Source organism: Ciona robusta, chromosome 4 (assembly GCF_009617815.1).
Source record: "Ciona robusta chromosome 4, ASM961781v2".
NCBI classification, from domain to species: domain Eukaryota; kingdom Metazoa; phylum Chordata; class Ascidiacea; order Phlebobranchia; family Cionidae; genus Ciona; species Ciona robusta.
The window spans coordinates 2,531,187-2,547,677 of NC_143238.1; the positions used below are offsets into that span (position 1 = coordinate 2,531,187).

Genomic DNA, 16,491 nt, shown 5'->3' on the forward strand with positions numbered 1-16,491 from the left:
AATAGGAATATAAGTGTGTTTTGTTTGTTTGTACAGACGGTTTTTTTCTGATATCTACGAGTAAAAATACTAATTCGATTTTTTTTCTTTAGTTGGTTAAAGCGTTTTAAAAAAATAGTTCGCAAATTTTAACCTGCCGAACGAAATAATATTGCCGCTAGGTGGTGCAACGAAACCGTTGTTCTTTCCAAGATCGTTTTCCTTCAAAATGGTGTGTGGATAAATGCGCGGAGTTTATCCAGTTATGCGCATGCGCGGAATACTTTATTATTATCATAAGGAAACACTTTAAGATTCCATTTTTGTGTGTGTTACATTCTATTTCCACAAATCTTGAAAATATGTCACACGTCAAGTTTGTTCTTATAGCAGAGTACGATATAATGAGAGTAGAGTTACCTCGATCTTTAGAATTAAACTCCTGTAAGATAGGGGTTTCCTATTCAGCAATAAATTTAAAATTACACCCGCCACAAAAGTCGCAGTTTTGTTGGTTTATTATATAGCGCACGGTAACTATAACTTAAAAGCTGTCAAGAACAAACGTACAAAGAGACAACTTAAATTCGAGAAAATAAATATGACACTAATCTAAAGTGACACTCGTATGTAGAAAAATGTACAAGACTACATGTGTGTCCAAGTATAGAAAATAGACGGGAACAGAATAAAACACGAAGTAAAGTTTACGAAGAAAGTATTTAAACATAAAATGAAAATTGGTATTGACATATGCTGAAAATGTTAACTAAAAATGAGTTTCCAAGTGCCGTACTGCTGTCTGTTGTAAATAATTTTGGCGCAATTGTAAAGCTCGTAAAAACGCTGGATTACGACAAGGCACTATCGTTGTATGTTTAAGCAACTATGGGGGTCACATAATAGAAAAGGGAGTTTACTATTTGGAGTTTCAGCAAATTTTCCACTAAATGTTTACGGCTGATGGTTGGTGTGTGCATTGTATGCAAAGTCGTTATGTGAGCGCTACACTTTGTGGAAGTCTACGTTATACGTTGTATTATACAGTGGAAATCATGTAGTAGACGACGGCAAGCCACCACTTTAAAACGAGTAGCAGAGCAGCTTTGGCGATATTGAAAATGATTGCTAGGCTCCTTGCCGCCCTCTCGTGGCAGTTCTAAAATAGGGTAATATCTGGGCGAGAGAAATATAAAGACATAAATAGGTAAGAAAATGCCAAAAAGCTCGGTTTCGTGGCGCCGTTTTCGTTCCCATAGTGTTAAAAGCAGTACTGGTCTTTGTTGCGAAGCTGACGTGCCATCTTTTGTAAAGTTCATCTAGTTTTGTAACGCCACACCGCATTCCGTTTACGTGTCTGCGAAAAACAAATGCGTTATTTTATGGCAAAGGGAAAACAGCTTGACAATTGCTGGTGCAATTAGTTAACAAATTACATTGCTAAACTGTAAGATTTAATACCTTTACACATGTATTCCATGTCCGAGAAAAACACCATCTCTTGCGAGAAAATAAAGAATCCAATTCTTCCCCCGGCAAATGTTTTATCGTATAACGCACCGGAGTCAACCAAAAGATCTTTTCCCTCGTACATTGTCACTCTAAAAATCAAGCAAATAATTAGATCAATAAAAACGCACCAAAAATTAACTGTGACAAAAATAATGCGGATAAAGTTAAAATTGTATACGGAGGTTCTAATAAAGTAAAAAGTGTTTCATATAGTAAATCTCCGGTTTTAGCGAGCTCCGATTATGTTTTGTGAGTTTTGGGTTAGATTTTTGTATTTACCTGATGAAACCAGTTTCTGGTCTGTGTTGTAAGGTCCATCTGTAAGCGGTATAATCCCTCCAGCCCTGCTGCATATCATCGTACCAAAGAGTTCGTACCTAAAAAAAACAAATCTATGTTAGTTCATATTCGTAAAATCTGTTTTTGCTTTAAAAGTCGAGCGTAAAATATTTGGAGGCGCCTAAATGCGTGACAGCGTCCGATAACTTGGGTATTTATCTTAGCAATTTTCCGCGGCAACCATGCGACCCATGACCGCGTAATTGAAGAGTAAATGACTCGTTAGCCAAACCGTGCGAACAAACTATATATTTAAATGCCTATAACCAGCGCAAGTGATATGATCCTGTTAGGGGGGCATACGGTCGTTGTGGTTTTGAAATCGGATGCAAAAACTCGGTGCCTAGCATTGTTTACTTGTTGTTCAGGTTAAAAGTGAGACCTAGAACAGCTTTTTTGGAATGTCTCACTAACTGTACACCTGAGGCTATACCCTTTTGCTAAGCATGTACGCGCATCCGGTGTTTACGCCACACTGATACCGATCTTTGCAAGGGTATTTACAGAATACGCTTTACGCTGCAAATTATGCGAGTCAGGTATTTCGAAACAGTCGTCGGGCAAGCCAACACGGTATGTGAACTGTGAAATCGGCGATTGTATGGTCCCCGCTAATGGAAAATATGCGAGACGTTAAGCTTTTGCAAGTCCGGATATATATAATCGCGCATGTGTTTTATAATTCGGTCCCTTCTTTGGGCGCAATATATACGTTAACCGAAGATCATAAGGTATATTATGGTGGGGTAAGACAGGACACCTTTAGCACATAAGATCCCAATATACTAACGGCATTTTAAACAAATTAGCTGTGTATAGGCGTCGTGAGTATACGGTTATGTATAATTCTTTAAATGTTCTTATTGTTTACTTCCAAATGGGACGAGAAAATAGAATAAAAAGTGTCCCATCTTTACCCACCCTACTATATATATATATATATTATGTGAGTGGCAACGGGAATTTGGATCCTAAAAACGCTTTTTTCCTTAATACTCTATTTAATTAGACGCTTGTCAATCATAGATCGCGGTTAAGCTTTGCCGTTCAAGCAGTGCGTTTGTTTGCTGGCGGTATAAGAAAGTTGGGAAAATTAAAAACATAAACCGCAACGAACTGACAGACATTCCATGCACGCATCTGTGTACACTGAAAACATTTCGACACCAAGTCGTGATTGGAAATTTCTAAACAGATCCATAAGCTCCACAAGCAAGTTCACTTCTCCTCCCAATGCGGTGAGACGTGATTTGATAAAATTAAACTTACCTCGTTTTTCGTGTCCCCGGTGTGCCAAAGTGCGTTTCTAAGAGCTTCGCCTGTTCCTGAAGTTGAGTTAACAACCTAAAAGAAACACGTAACATGAGTTATTTTTCTCTCCGGGTTATTTCATCCGTAAAAGTTGGTATATTCGCCTTCAATTACCAAAACCGCAAGCGGAATTCGCCTTCGGCTTGAAAGGGGAGGTTTTGTCGGTTTGGTTCGCAAGATCTATTAGCGCGCTTTTAGGCTTTAGTTAATTCGATCAGCAGTTTTAATAAAATAAGCCCATTGCGAATTATACGCCCATATAGCAAAACCAGGAAATGCTCTCGTTGTTTATTGCCACGGTTCACTTATCTCGAAGTGGATTTGTTCTGAGCTGATGAGTTTGCGTGTTGGCAAAACAAAGCTTAATTATATTAGCTCAATGAAAGCTGAATGAAAGCGATTGGCTATATTACTGTGTACGGGTGAAGAAAAGATTCGAAACATAATTGGAGTTGCTTGAATTCCACAACGGCAATTTACCTTGACTTGTATGGCACTGTATCCGTGGGCACGTGATGGGTAGTTTTTCCAGTAGGTTTGAGATACTTGCTTCCACATGACTACGTAGAATTTACTGGAAGATTGATATCCGAAAACAAAACCCGCGTAATCGTCATCTTTTTCAGTGTTGACAAAGAAAGTTCCGCTAAAATCAACCGCCTCAAACCGGTCCATTCCTGTTGAGAACAAAAACTTTATAGCACATCTTGAACAAAAATCTTTCAGCGAAAAAAGGTTTATGTTGTTTAGACTTATGTTTTCACTCTTGAACAAAATTTATCTATACAATTATCTTATCTTGTACGAAAATGCTTTGGCAAAAAAAAGGTTGGTTATAAAAGTATAACAAAATTTTAAAGCAAAATTTGCCCCGGAAATCAGGCAGCGTAGTAAAAGTACAAAAAAATTATAGCAAAATCCATTGTCTGATCAGTTTCTTACCGATGGCGAGTCCAGGGTCGCAGTTTTTGGTCTGAATGAGCTCTTTACCCTTGTTCCTCACAACCCAGTTAGGATCAATTTGTGCAATACCTTCTGGGTCAAGAGCAATCATATCGAAGCTCCTGAAGTCAGTTACACTTATCTTGTTATTCAAAGGACAAGCATCGTCGGCATCCATGATATTATCACCATCAAAGTCGCCCTCACAAGCGTCGCCTCTGCCGTTACCTATTACAAAAAACAGAATTTATGATTTTTTTTAAGAATAAAAACTTGCGATAAGAAAAGTATAGACGTTTAAAATTCTGCTGTTAAGAATCTTCCCTTCTCAGAAGCGGAAACTCTAATCCGACCGCGAAATGCAATTAGAATTCTAAAATGTAAAAGAGCATTTTCCACGAACCGTCAGTATCGAGTTGGCTTGGGTTGACAACCAATCTGCAGTTATCTCGGTCATCTGGGATACCATCGTCGTCGTCATCTGGATCACACGCGTCGCCTGCATAAAAAAGTTAATGAGAAAAACCAACAGATGTAAAATGTGATATTGAGTTGCTTTTTTTTTCAAGTAGCTTACCCAAACCGTCGTTATCGTGATCTGCTTGGTTGGCATTTGCAATGTATGGGCAGTTGTCTAAATTGTTTTGTATTCCATCTTCATCGACGTCTAAGTTTGAGTCGCAACTGTCGCCAACTTTGTCGGAATCTCGGTCCTCCTACAAACAATCGGTTTGTTAATATTTTTCTAAAGAAAGTTTAAGAATAATTTTCTGGTATTTATATTAGTGGTTTAGTGTGGGAGTCGTAGCTAACCTGTGACGGGTTGTGTACCAGAGGACAGTTGTCACATGCATCACCAACTCCATCCATGTCGCTATCGAGTTGATCAAAATTGTAAACGTAAACACAGTTGTCGAATATGTTCTCGATGGCTGAATAGAGATACAATTGTTATTTAAAGCACTTCTTGCCAATAACAAAGCTGTAATTATCAACTTACAGTCGCCGTCAATATCAAGAGAGCAAGCGTCCCCTTCGCCGTTACCATCGGTATCCTTTTGGTCTGCATTCCTATCATGCACGCAGTTATCGCACATGTCTCCAACACCGTCTCGGTCGACATCAGATTGGTACGGGTTGTATATGAACTGACAGTTATCCTGCGCACACAAGTTGTGTTGGAAAACTTGTCCATGGCGTACCGCCGCACGAGAAGTTCGTGTTTACAAAAACGACCAAATAACGTTGAATGAAAGTGCATTCTACCGTACGTAAGCGTTTCACCACTTGCCCAATTTCACCACCGAGTCACGAGCCAGCACTGACAGACTTTTCAAATAATACGTGCCACTTAAAAGCAGGCATGCTAATTGAGTCGCAAGTCAAACAAGGGACCAAGTTTAAACGTTTATTGGGGCGTGCACGAGGTAAACTCGGTCGCACGAAAACCAGTCAAAGATTAATTCCATGGACGATTCGGATGGCTTACCAACTAAGATTTCACCTACTCAGTAAAAACCACCCAGAATTTCGGATAAACAGATACACGTCAAAGGGTTCAGTGTTACACGCAAGGCTTATTGGAAAAAATCTACTCCAGCATATTCGATCACGCTTTTGTAATATTAAACCAACCTGTTCGTCATATATGCCATCATTGTCGTCATCTCTGTCGCAAGCATCACCTTCGCCATCTTCGTCCGAATCTTCTTGTCCGCTATTCGGCAGTCGAGGGCAGTTATCCTCGTGGCATGTAACCTGTTGATGCAAAAGGTGTTTACTCAGTACTCGCACGCAAAGCTCTCGAACAAAATAGCTTTGGAAAGAAACCGGAACTTACTGAAGTGTTGCTGCCTGGGCATACGATTTCGTTGTCTGCCCAGCCATCTAAGTCGGTATCATCTGCACAAATCAAACCATCGCAATGTGAGCATGACGCGTAGCCTGGTCGACACTGTTAAAAAACAAAATTCGTGTGAGGGGTGGTATGAGTCTGCTGTCGGAACGAATCAATAGCCGCTTTGTTCAGATTAGGGTATTGAAAGGGCGGGCAAATTAGCCGAAGATTTTTCGAATTCCGAGAATCGACAGCTTCCAACTTACGCTCTAATTAGAGGGAGAGCAAACGTGTGTACTAGCACGGAAGCTTGAAACGCGAAGCGAAAACATCTACAGTGAGACAAAGACAAGCGGAAGGAGAAAACTCCCGGGTTCGCTTTGCAATCAACTTTGCGTGGCGAATCTACTTCAGAAAGCGACGAAGCTGTTTGTTATTCCAGGACATGAACAAAGAAGGTTCGTAAACTTATCCCAGCTATACCCAAACTCACGAGAAAGGCTGTGTGAATGTGGGGCGTTTGAGTTTGAATAGATAGGAATTTTATTTTGGGGATTTTGGCAAGGTAATTCTCCTGTATATGGGACGGTGTGCGGAATGTCGGAATTGCCAATGTTAATTGTTGCCAAACAGCGTGATTAATTCGATTTGAAGGGTACTACGATTCAGTGACCACGAAAAACCCTTAGACGTGAATTTCTCTTGACGGAAATCTAATCCGAACTGTTGAGGCCTTGGCACACGATAACACTCAAGTCTAAAGTGGCCTGTCTACCAGCAGCGTGCGTCTGGCAAATGCCTATCGAGAACTGTTCAGATAATACAAGTGTTTTCGCAATTAAGCCGATACTCTTACCTTGCAAATGAATGGTGGGCTGACGGTCTTGCCGAGGAATATGCATTCCGCGTTTTCTGGGCAGGGGTTCGCCCCGTCTGTGCATGGATTGGACATGACGCATTCTTGTTTGTGGGCACGGGCGTGAATGACGCCGACTCCAGACTGAACGTCGCCTGTAGAAAAAGATTTGTTAACCTACGCAAGTGCACGGGTAATGTACGCCTTAAGTCGTCAATGCAGAGCTCACCTCTATATCCGGACGGGCAGGGAAGACATGAATAGCCTGGGAAGTGGTTCTGGCATCTATGCACGCCTTGATAGTGGAAGCAGGCGTCGGCAACCAGAGTGCACTGTTACAAAACAACAAGTTTAGTCAAAGCTGTTCAAGGGCAACGATAACGTGGGAAACGCCGTGCGACCGAATACAAAAGATTCACGTTTTGGATTGTGGAGAACTTTAAAAGCATTTCCTATGACGTCAAGAGACAAGGTCGTATACCACTGGCGCGGCTAATTACCCCTGATGACCTCACGGTTTGAGCAGGAATGCATTAGCGGTTCGAACTCTAAGAGTTGGGAGGGAAATGCTTATTGCCGAAAATAGGCAACGACCGATCACGTTACATAACACGAAGCGCATTTTTATAGCCACGTTTAAATGATTATTATTTAACTCCGCGTTAATAGGCGCTTTGGAAAGATAGACTGATCAAAATGGACGCTCTAAGCATTTCAACCACCGTGTAAATTGCTACGTTGTATCGCAGCCTTTTATAGTCCTCTTTTAATTAACTCGCGGGTGAGATTGCCGCACGGCTGCGAGTTATTTTGGCAACAGCTTCGACATATTCGCTGTCTGGGAAAGTATAAACAGTGCAGCGAGTGATAAGCCGGCGTGTACCAGGTATAACCTGGCTAGTGTATTTGCAAAGGCATACCCTCGAGGATTAGCGAACATTTGTATAAGCATCATCATCTGATCAACTCCTCGTGTAACGGCCTATCTATAGACCATCTATCTCACGCAGGTATTAGCGAGGTAATAAGGCTTCGGTTACAGTAATTGGGGCCATAGGCTGCATTTGTCAATAACGTTTCTAAAGGGAATTGAAAACCAAGACGTTTATTGGGCACGTTTCCTTTAGCGGGACGCAGCGTTTTATTTTGTTTGGACTGCCAGTTACTGCAAAACTTTTGTATTTCAGTTGTGTTTTGCACAAAATGCATTCTCAGACAGATTATCGCAACGATAAGGCGCTGGCGGATATCGAGAGCTGATCGCATTCGATAAACTTAATTGTGTGGGTGGATTTTGGGCGCGGGCGTCTGGTAGTTTTCCTCGCTCGGCCAATAACGCCGATTGAATGCACGCTAAGTGGAATCAGCTGTGCGTTTAGACTAAGATTAAGTTTAAAATACGTGGTTATCACAAAAATCTCTTTGCGGAGACTGGTATTTTGCTCTGTCTCTCCATGACTCTGCGCTGCTATCAATCTGCATCTCGATCGCCGATGCGTTTTGCCGAAGAACAAAAATAGCGACGTTTTTATGGGAGAATTGTTTACCTCGTCAATGTCCTGGCAGTTTATGCCATCTCCTTGAGTTCCAGCCGGGCATGAACCACAAGTGAAACTACCATCATCATACGAAGTGCATTTCACACCACCGAAGCAAGGGCTCGCCAAACAACCGTCTATACACAAAACAGTTCATTGAAAATTGGAACATTGTTAGCCAACAGCAAACATCATATGTGTGTGGACGCATGGTGTAACATTCTTACCAACTGGGCAATTCTGTGTGTTGCATTGGCCGACTTCCTTCTTGTCTCCCGGGCACGCCTTTCCGCCGTACCTCGGTTTCGGGTTGTTACACTTTCGCTTTCGCGTGCGGAACCCTGTTCCGCATGAAACACTACAACGTTTCCATGGTGACCAGGTACCCCACCCGCCATTAACTGCGCATTAGAAAACGGTATTAAAACCCCGCCTTACCAAAGTGTTTTTAAAATATGGCTGACAATTCATATATAACTCATAAGAAACTATTAGGTTGGATCAATTATGACTAGGTGTTTTGCTCAAGTATATATGCCACACTACAGCAGGAACTATATACGCACCTGCACAAGGCGCTTCTCTGCAGTCTTTGGTTTGTCTGTCAGGTCCAAGACATTCTTCACCGTCCAACTCTGGAATTGGTGCATTACATTCACGGATTCTGGTGGATCTGCCTCTACCGCAAGTTACACTGCATGGAGCCCATCTGGTCCAAAACGACCAACCTCCATCACGGCGCCCTTTATAAGTTAATACAACGTTAATTTTTTTTTATAAAATTAAGTACCGGTATGTTAAAAAAGGCGATGAAACTGCACTCACGTTTACATGGGTCTCTAAGGCAGTTTCGGTTTTCCAACGTTGGTCCATTGCATGGAAAGTTAGCTCTGTCGCAAGATCGGCCTCTTGTCTGGCTTCCAATTCCGCAAGTAACGCTACATTCCGACCAGCTTGACCATGCAGAAAACCCATCAGTTTCAGCTGCAAAACCGCAAGAGTTAGTAATACCCAAGTAGTCGCCTCAGCAAAACGTCAAAGCTTATACACAAAGCGGTGCATTGCGACACACCAAAGAAACGTCAGCGCTAAGCCAACAGTCGCGGTGCAAAAGTCGTGACTATTGGGTGAGGTGCGGTGACTGCGGTAAAGACTGATGGCTTTTTTGGCCAACTGCAATGACGCTTAAGCGGCTGTCCATGTTTTGAAATCGGGATTCCTTGAAATCACAGTGAAACAATGACGAAGGTTTTATCCTGTCGGCTTAAGCATCAAGTACGTTATTTTCGGTCGTTCTAGTGACGCACACTCCTTCATCTACCGTGACAGGTCATGCCCAGATATAATACGACGGCCGCACTGAGCTGACCCAGCTGTGTTCAAAAATTCCGCCTATGCGACGATTTGCTATGGCAGACGTATCGGTAAACAAAACTTGAAGGCATATGTACGATCAAGGCAATATTGAACCACGCTGTTTTATATCAAATACCTCGCTTTCCTGTTTACCCTGGCTGTTGTTTTTCGTATAGAGCCTGCTGTAACTCGATCCCAGTATATCCACCTGGTATGGTAAGGTTACTGAGTGCGTTCGCACCCTCTCTTACATTATGCGCGACCCCTAAGCACCCGAAACAAGAATCAAAGCGCCGAACTATATTTACAAACAAACGCGTCGTAAATCGGCGTGAAAAGTTAAGTCTACATTGCGTGCCGAAGTCTTGGCGACGGGACCGTACAGTCAGAGGCGAGAAATGCCAGCTTCGCGCAAGGTTGTGATTCCCCCAATGCGTGTTGCCATATTTGGCGCTGGTCCGAAACGAAGCGCGTGTGTGGTTGGTCGTCGCCGATTAGGCCACGATAAGCAAACATAGCAGATTAGCGTGCCTCGAATTCTTTGCTACATGTACAGGAATTATTGCGGCGAACTAATAAGGGTTCGAATAAACAACAGAAACCCTGACGCGGCGTTGTGGAAATTAATAAGTTGTCTAGCAAAGGTTCGGTTTGTCAATCACATAATCATTGAATTTATTTCTCTCCCAGCATAGTCGTAAGCAACCACGGCGCCAGGGGTTGGTTAGCACGGCAAGGCGCACCGCAATACTTGTCTAGTTTAACCCTTAATTTGCAAGAACAAATCCTCTGAGAATTAAATGCGAGATGACATAATTTATGCATGTTACACTTTTTCTTTTGCATCAAGCCTGTTTTGGCAATGATTCGTTTGCCAGAAACTTTCCCACTACCTTGAACCGAGAGGTTTAATTAACGACGATGATTTTATAACCAAACATTTCAGCTGTTCGCAATGTACGTAAATGCGGTTTAAATACACTTCCCTTGACGATATATCACACCTCGTGTCACATAAGTGCAAATTTTTCGCCGCCCAGGCGGGCGCTGAGCAAAAGTTCACAGCCGTGTTTAACACCGCAATCACAAGATGTAATCACACCGTTAGGGTCAATTTTGCAGCAGATCTCCCAACGGAGAGAAGTGCATTTCCAAATGTGCAGGCCAGACGGCGGCTTTTTCGAATTCAGAGTGCGTCCTCCCGTGCTCCTAATTGGGCAGCTGTACTAATAAATCTAGGACGCACTCGTGCAACCTTGCTGTTGAAAGTATTTCAAAAATATATTTTGCTGCTAAGCTAGATCCAGCCGAGCGGTTTTATAAATGTAATTTAACGCTGTAATAACAACTATATTCTCATAAAGTCGGAATAGTTCCAAGAACGGAACAATACCTTAATACGTGCAGACATTTAAACTCGACGTTAAGCCAGCGATTAGTCATTGTGTATTCGATATTAAAGAGCTGGTTCACGTTTATTTGACAACAGCTTACTCGCTGTAAGTCCAGGTTTTGTATTGTTACGCCAACATTAATCAGTCTTTGCATTCCGACTACCAGTGATTTGACGTAAAAGGCGATAAACGTTATTTGCTGTGAGCGATTAACAGGTGTACGATGTTCAAGCCAGAAATTAATTACTTTTTGGGTGTTTGTGCATTGGGATCCGTGTTTCTACGTTGGAATTTCGTTTTAATCTCCCTCGGGCCGTAATCCGGAGTCAGGTGCGGCCGCTGGCGTAAAGAATGTCCTAAAATAGCCAGACGTACTTGCAAGGCAATATACTGACACCAGTCGCCCGCAAATTTCAAACTTAAGCGACGTGCTGCTCTTTCTGCCTATCAGGTTCGGCTTTAAGAGGCAAGCGTTTAAACAAACAGCTCATGGAGCAATGAAGTTTCGTTCGCTCGTCAACCCGATCCGGGGGCACTTAAGCGTTTCCGCTATCCCGTCTCGCTTTGACTTTGCAAACTAATTTTCATTTGCGATTTAGCACGGTTGGTCGGTGTCAAAAGAGCGCTGATGATTCTACCCGAAACCTGGCAACGGACCCATGCCACCCACGCACTTTATCATTGGGAAGTACGCGTTTGTCTGCGGCGGAAAGGGAAGCACTCAGGTTGCATGCAGTTTGTCGTATATCACTGGGGCCATTATGGCGTCGAATAACTACCAGTAAATGTATCTGATGCTCGTGAGTCACTGGGGGTTGCCAGCGCTATCTTCACGCTGATTCAGGTCGTATAGGTGTGCGATGATTTAAGGGCGAGGAATGTAGAAAAAACGACCGTTTGAAAAAGTATTTCCTTTCAAACTACAATCGAAATGTTTAGAACATATGCGTCCACTCGAAATTCCAGTTTACTCATCCCTATCCGTAAAACTATTTTTAATCATCAATTTCTCACGCTTGTATGGCATGCAGTATAGCACCTGTGCTATAACCCATCGCGCTTTGGCGTGAGTGATTCGAAATTAATTCTTTGCTTGTGCTGGCTCGCAATTGCGAAATATCAAGTGAGCCTCAAAATTCCGTTCTCACACTCACATGACGGTCTGTAATCATCTTATTCATCGGTCTTGACACGAACCTAAAGACCTCGCGGCGGTGCCAGGCGAGACTGGTAAACAAGTCCAACGTGCTTAATTGTGTATGCGGAATTTTGAACTGAACAGTCATTCAGGTATGCGCTGTTTTTAGTGCGTATGCGTGTATGTTTTGAGATTAGACATAAATTCTAATCAGCAAAATCACCTTGACATTTCGGGCAGCATTCTCCGGGAACTCTCGTCACATTGAGGCAGTGTAGAAGAGGGCAGGTTTGGTTTGAACATAGCCGGTGGCCACCCTGATAAAACGACAAAATAAACTTCCAAAAAGGTCGTTTAAATAATACACTACTTACATCGCATACGCAAGACACGCAGTCGTCAACGTTCCATCTCTCTCCGTTCTTGTGCATGCCTGTGGCATCCATGCAAGAGAAGAACACCTCAAGGTCGTCCGGCCGTTTCGCTCCTTGCGGCGGGCGGCATGTCAGCTCGCAAGAATCTTGGACGACCTGCAGCACAAACTGGCGCGCCATGGTATTACTGCCAGGCAGAACGTTGTCGTGGTGAGAAGGACCCGCGTTGCGGGATGGCGCTACATCGAACTCTGGGTCAAACTCTGAACGGTTGCTTTCAATGTTGCTTGGCGCTGTGGGGAAAAACAAGTGTATTATTTTAATGCAGAGTTTTAATCAGTATTCATAAACGAAATGTACTCACTAGATTGCGAGTCGCAGAGCATAGGGTTGGCTTCAACTCTCGAACCAAATCGAAATCGAACGTTCTGAAGAGATCCCTGGATGCGGAAACAAATTGTTTGTTTATTGGAGTATAAGGGCGACAAAAAGGCAACGTCGTGTGTTTGCTCAAGGGAATTGAATACGCATGTCGCAGACGAAGCTAAACAATGTCTGCCCTACAGATTTCCTATTAATAGAAATTAAACCAGGAACCCGTGTCAAATAAAAAATATGTTTTCCCCGCTTTCCCGCAACTGAAGAACAAAGACGGCGTTTGTGTGGTGTAAAAACACGTAACTTATCACAAGTTAATGTTTGAACTGTTTTATTTTGGTGGGGCAACAATGATTTACCAACCACAACCACTGTTGTTTTGAACGTTTGATGTCGGTCATGTTTTTGCGGCGACGTCGTGTAAAGTTTGTGTACAGAGTGTTTCGGGGTGGGAGAACTGTAGGCGTTATAGTTCCACGCTATACAGTTACTATGGGGTGCTGTATACTCAAATAAGTACATCGCGTGTGCAGTGTTACAAGATAAACGCGCCTCTGTCATCGGCACAAAGCAAGGCATGCCTGGGTGCGAAGGAAAGGGGCTTGGCCCGGCGACGATAGACAACGAAAACACGCTCCGAACAATACACAGTGAGCGTCAACAGGTTCATGGTCTAATCTAACGACGGATTCCTGCGGTCGATCGAATACAAGCATGGGTATTGTTAAGGCTCGGGGTAAATAACGTCCACTCTTATCCACGCGCTAATATGGGGATAAGATATATACGCTAAAAGCCACTCCACATACCTTAAAATCGTCCTTGTTTTCATAGGCAGTTGCGAGACTGATTCGGCTGCTGCCAGCATCCAGACGCCTGTAGAACTCGCTCTCCAAACGCCGTGTGCCAACGTTGCGGCAGTTAACGTACAGCGTCACATCGTAACCGCTGAACTCCATGGTCATGTTTTTCCATTCTTTCAGTGAATTGGCGATACCCACATTTGTGAAGGTCAAAACATGATTCCGTTCACCAACGGTGTAAAAGAGATCAAGTCTGTCTTGTGGGGCATCACTAACGATCGCCATAGTATTGACCGCTTGTGCCGTGCTCACTGTTGGGGAGATGCTAATAAGGGTGCCTACGTTGTTCATTCTCTGCTTCATATTAGCGCTGAAGTAGAAAGTGTCAATGCGAGCCAGGGACGCTGAAAGAAGCCGGAATTGGTCGTCGGTTGCCACCAGAGCATGTGGTCCGAGAGGCCTCTTGAATTTGTATGCGGGAAAGAAATGATCTGGACTGCTTCCGTCCGTAGTTATAGCTCGTCTGTATGCAGGTTGGGATCTCTTATGCGAGATGCCGGTCATTGAAAAGAGGTCGAAAGCATTTACCGCCGACAGGCCGACCGCTGCGTAAAAAAAATTATTAAAATTTTATTTTTAATAAATATATATTAGAAAATTTAAATTTAATTTCTTACCTCGAGCGGCTGCGACGAGTCCTAAAAAAGCGAGAATCCAAGCAATTCGCATTTTTGCGCGTCAGAAGTCACAGAAAGTTATTCAAATACAATATACGCGTTTCTGGAGAGACAAGTAAATAAATCAGATTGCTAAACAAATACGTCGCAATTCCTGCTGTGTAACAAGGTAAGGGCAAAAGTCGAAAAGTCAAATGGTAACAACAAAGCGGTCCGGACACGGAGCTGACAATTTAAGCTGGGACACAATGATCGTGTTCCTATAGCGATAACTAAGGTGTAATATATTCCATTGTCGAAAATGAACCGCTCCGACTAATACGTATGAGCTCTTTACGTGAATCGACACGACAATAAAGGCGACGGAGTATAATATTATTCACGTCTTGGGTTAAACTGTTCTCTTGGTAATTGAAAAAAATCTAATTCTTCACCTATAAGATCTGAAATTAACTAAGTTCTAAATCGATGTTCCTTAACGTCAAGGTACAGTTTCCTAGTCTGCTTGCGTCCTCTGCGTCGTTTTCTCGTTTAGCCCAATCGCCATACGCACAGCCTTTTATACTTTCGCACCAGCCACTAAGCTCGTAGGCTCTTTCTTTCCGGCGGCGCTTTTTTTCAAAGTTCGATTCTCAATGCACCGACGTCACTCGCCGTTTACGTCACGGGGAAGACATATACGGTGTTTCTATTGCTCTTCAGGAAAGTTAATTAGGGCAGCGTGCAGTGCTCACATTCCATACTGATTTTTGCGAATAGCCTTAAGAAATGTGGTAACAGTTTCTTTTCTCATATTGTTGGTAAATCCGAGATCAAGTTACACAATTACTTCATTTGTATTTATATCTTTTCTCCAAAACACAACATCTGATATGTGAAATACTCGTGGACGCAAAACCCATACAGTTTAAAGTTCAACCTAAAATTTCTTTGACGAAAAACTCAAAACTTATTTCAAAATTTAACAAAAAAAATCGTTTGGTGCAAAAACCAAACAATAAAATTCTAAACAAAAAAAGTTTTTATTGCCAAGGTCTGGTCTTATACTTCGTAAAATTGTTCCCATCAAACAACCCGTGTGTGTGTCGAAACCGCAGCCTGGAATTTAATTACCTCTGCAGTTGATTGTATTCGACCGCAGATACTAAGTGTGCATCTGCTGACTCAAGAGACAAGATAGCGGCCACCACAACTAACGCTTCATCGTCACTACACATTATATAGAAGTGGCTTTGCCACTAACGCGCGTAGTTCGAATTCCATTGGCACAAGTCCTTTACCAACTCGAAGGCCAACACGTCACGTAGGCCATTCCTGAAGCACTTTCTGTCCCGTGGCAATTGATGGATTAACAGTATTTGGAAAAACATAAACAAACAACCATGCGATGCTGTGTAGAAAATTTCCCTATTCAGTTCGATGATGAATGGCAGCTAATGTAGGCGCACCGTGACGTCAGAGCAAGCGTAGCTATAGGTACTACGTCAAAGGCGTAAATACACCGTGACCGCTGAATAGAGTTCCGATTGCGTGTCTTCCGTATTTGCACTCGACACGAATGCTACCAATTTAGAAATTGCCAATTCGAATCGCGGAAGGATTCAAATATATATCAATATAAAGAATTACACGAATGCCGAAGCTATATTAATACATAAACCCTTACGGGGCCGTCTTGTTCACTTTTCGCCAGCTTGCGATGACGAATACATAATCTCTATTTTTGCTCGAAGGTATCCGTTATCACGTGGGTAACCGCTCGTACGTCGTCGCTTGAGCCACAACGCTGATGAAGGCGATATCTGTTCCCAATCACCTTTAGTAACCCTGGGCGCAAATCCCTTATTGTTTGCTCAATACTTCGTTTTATATGGGAGAGATAGAGTTTACAATACTTGCTGCCTTGATTACGGAAAAGTGTAATTAAGGTGGGAGTCTTTATATATTGCGGATATTAGCGGAGTTCATTTTTTCAGCAAACTCTTCCGTTCATAATTACGGCAAACCCATTTATGGCAAGCACGTTTGTTTCCCAGCAAACTTATTTCTCAGCACCG

The 16,491-nt window shown here is 42.7% G+C and overlaps 1 protein-coding gene across 1 annotated transcript; it reads right to left on the bottom strand.

Annotated features, from left to right (window-relative positions):
• Positions 1-479: 479 nt before the first annotated feature.
• On the bottom strand, positions 480-14,595 carry LOC149736562 (thrombospondin-1-like). Its single transcript, XM_089876113.1, has 23 exons — positions 14,435-14,595; positions 13,764-14,362; positions 12,941-13,016; positions 12,577-12,869; positions 12,426-12,519; positions 9,140-9,298; positions 8,881-9,057; positions 8,542-8,715; positions 8,324-8,451; positions 7,006-7,108; positions 6,777-6,931; positions 5,924-6,037; positions 5,719-5,841; positions 5,084-5,243; positions 4,897-5,015; positions 4,661-4,799; positions 4,487-4,582; positions 4,084-4,311; positions 3,622-3,818; positions 3,100-3,174; positions 1,771-1,868; positions 1,441-1,580; positions 480-1,336 (listed from the first exon to the last, which is right to left on the bottom strand). Exons 1-23 carry the CDS (start codon positions 14,484-14,486, stop codon positions 1,329-1,331), a joined length of 3,507 nt encoding a protein of 1,168 aa, XP_089732239.1. The 5' UTR covers positions 14,487-14,595; the 3' UTR covers positions 480-1,328.
• Positions 14,596-16,491: the final 1,896 nt, after the last annotated feature.